Here is a 1,075-nt window from a genome sequence, read left to right as displayed (position 1 = left end):
AGTCAGTGCTGATGTAGCTCCTCCCTCTGTGAGTCAGTGCTGATGTAGCTCCTCCCTCTGTGAGTCAGTGCTGATGTAGGCTCTTGTTCTTTCAGCAGGTGAGTCCCACCTGCGGCGCAGTGGCACTGACATCATACCGAAGGCTCGGATGAAGACTCTAAAGATGACGGTGGTCATTGTTGTGTCATTCGTTGTGTGCTGGACTCCGTACTACCTGTTGGGTATCTGGTACTGGTTCCAGCCTGACATGCTGAGCGTCACACCTGAGTACATTCACCACGCCCTCTTCGTGTTCGGGAACCTGAACACCTGCTGTGATCCCATCATCTACGGCTTCTACACGCCGTCCTTCAGGGCTGACCTGGCAGCCTGCTGCCACCGGTCCAGGAGCCACACTTCCCCCCACTCTCTGGACCGCCTGTCCGGCAGACAGGGTCCACACAGCGGGGAGCAGGAGGTGCATCCTGCTGTTAACACCCAGGCTGCCACTGACTGACCAATGAAGACTGTTTCCTTCTGACACTGAGGCTGTCGGTCATTCCTCTGTGCTTCAGCAGACACAGTCATGAAGGTGTTTATCTGGGTCCTTATTTTACAAACGTACATTAGCCCAGGTTTTGCTCACATCTGATCTACATGGAGGTAAATAAGTTCAAATCTGTTTACTTGTGGAATGAAACGTTTTCCTGTTTCTCCTGTTGAATGTCCAACAGATCACCTGACGTCAGTGTTCAGGTGAGCAGGGCTTCAGAAGCAGAGCATGAACATCAACATTTATTGGAGAAAAGCTTTTCTCCTGTTTTAAATTATGTTTTCAGTGATCAGCTGAAGCTCAGAGGATGTGTGAGGAGTGACTTACAGCTACTACCACCCAAACTGTCATTACATCACTGACTCAGAGACATGTCTGAGTTTGGAAAGTTGCTCTTCTGTGGCGACCATCTTGAACTGGGTTAAAGTTTATCAGTAAAAGATGCACATCCACCATCTCTCCATCAACTTGTTCATGAGATATTTTACACACACACACACACACACACACACACACACACACACACACACACACACACACACA

At 49.3% G+C, this 1,075-nt stretch overlaps 1 protein-coding gene across 1 annotated transcript in view; it reads left to right on the top strand.

Moving 5' to 3' along the window:
* LOC106536564 (gonadotropin-releasing hormone II receptor) overlaps window positions 1-1,059 on the top strand; it is a gene marked incomplete in the record, with an annotated part of 5,159 nt that extends 4,100 nt beyond the window's left edge. The window contains 1 exon segment of the mRNA XM_014033868.1: window positions 94-1,059. Coding sequence (XP_013889322.1) covers window positions 94-496 — 403 coding nt within the window.
* Window positions 1,060-1,075: the final 16 nt, after the last annotated feature.

This window comes from Austrofundulus limnaeus, unplaced genomic scaffold, assembly GCF_001266775.1.
Source record: "Austrofundulus limnaeus strain Quisiro unplaced genomic scaffold, Austrofundulus_limnaeus-1.0 Scaffold1876, whole genome shotgun sequence".
NCBI classification, from domain to species: domain Eukaryota; kingdom Metazoa; phylum Chordata; class Actinopteri; order Cyprinodontiformes; family Rivulidae; genus Austrofundulus; species Austrofundulus limnaeus.
The sequence above is the reverse complement of the archived record's forward strand: the minus strand, read 5'-3'. Positions and strand labels throughout refer to the sequence as shown.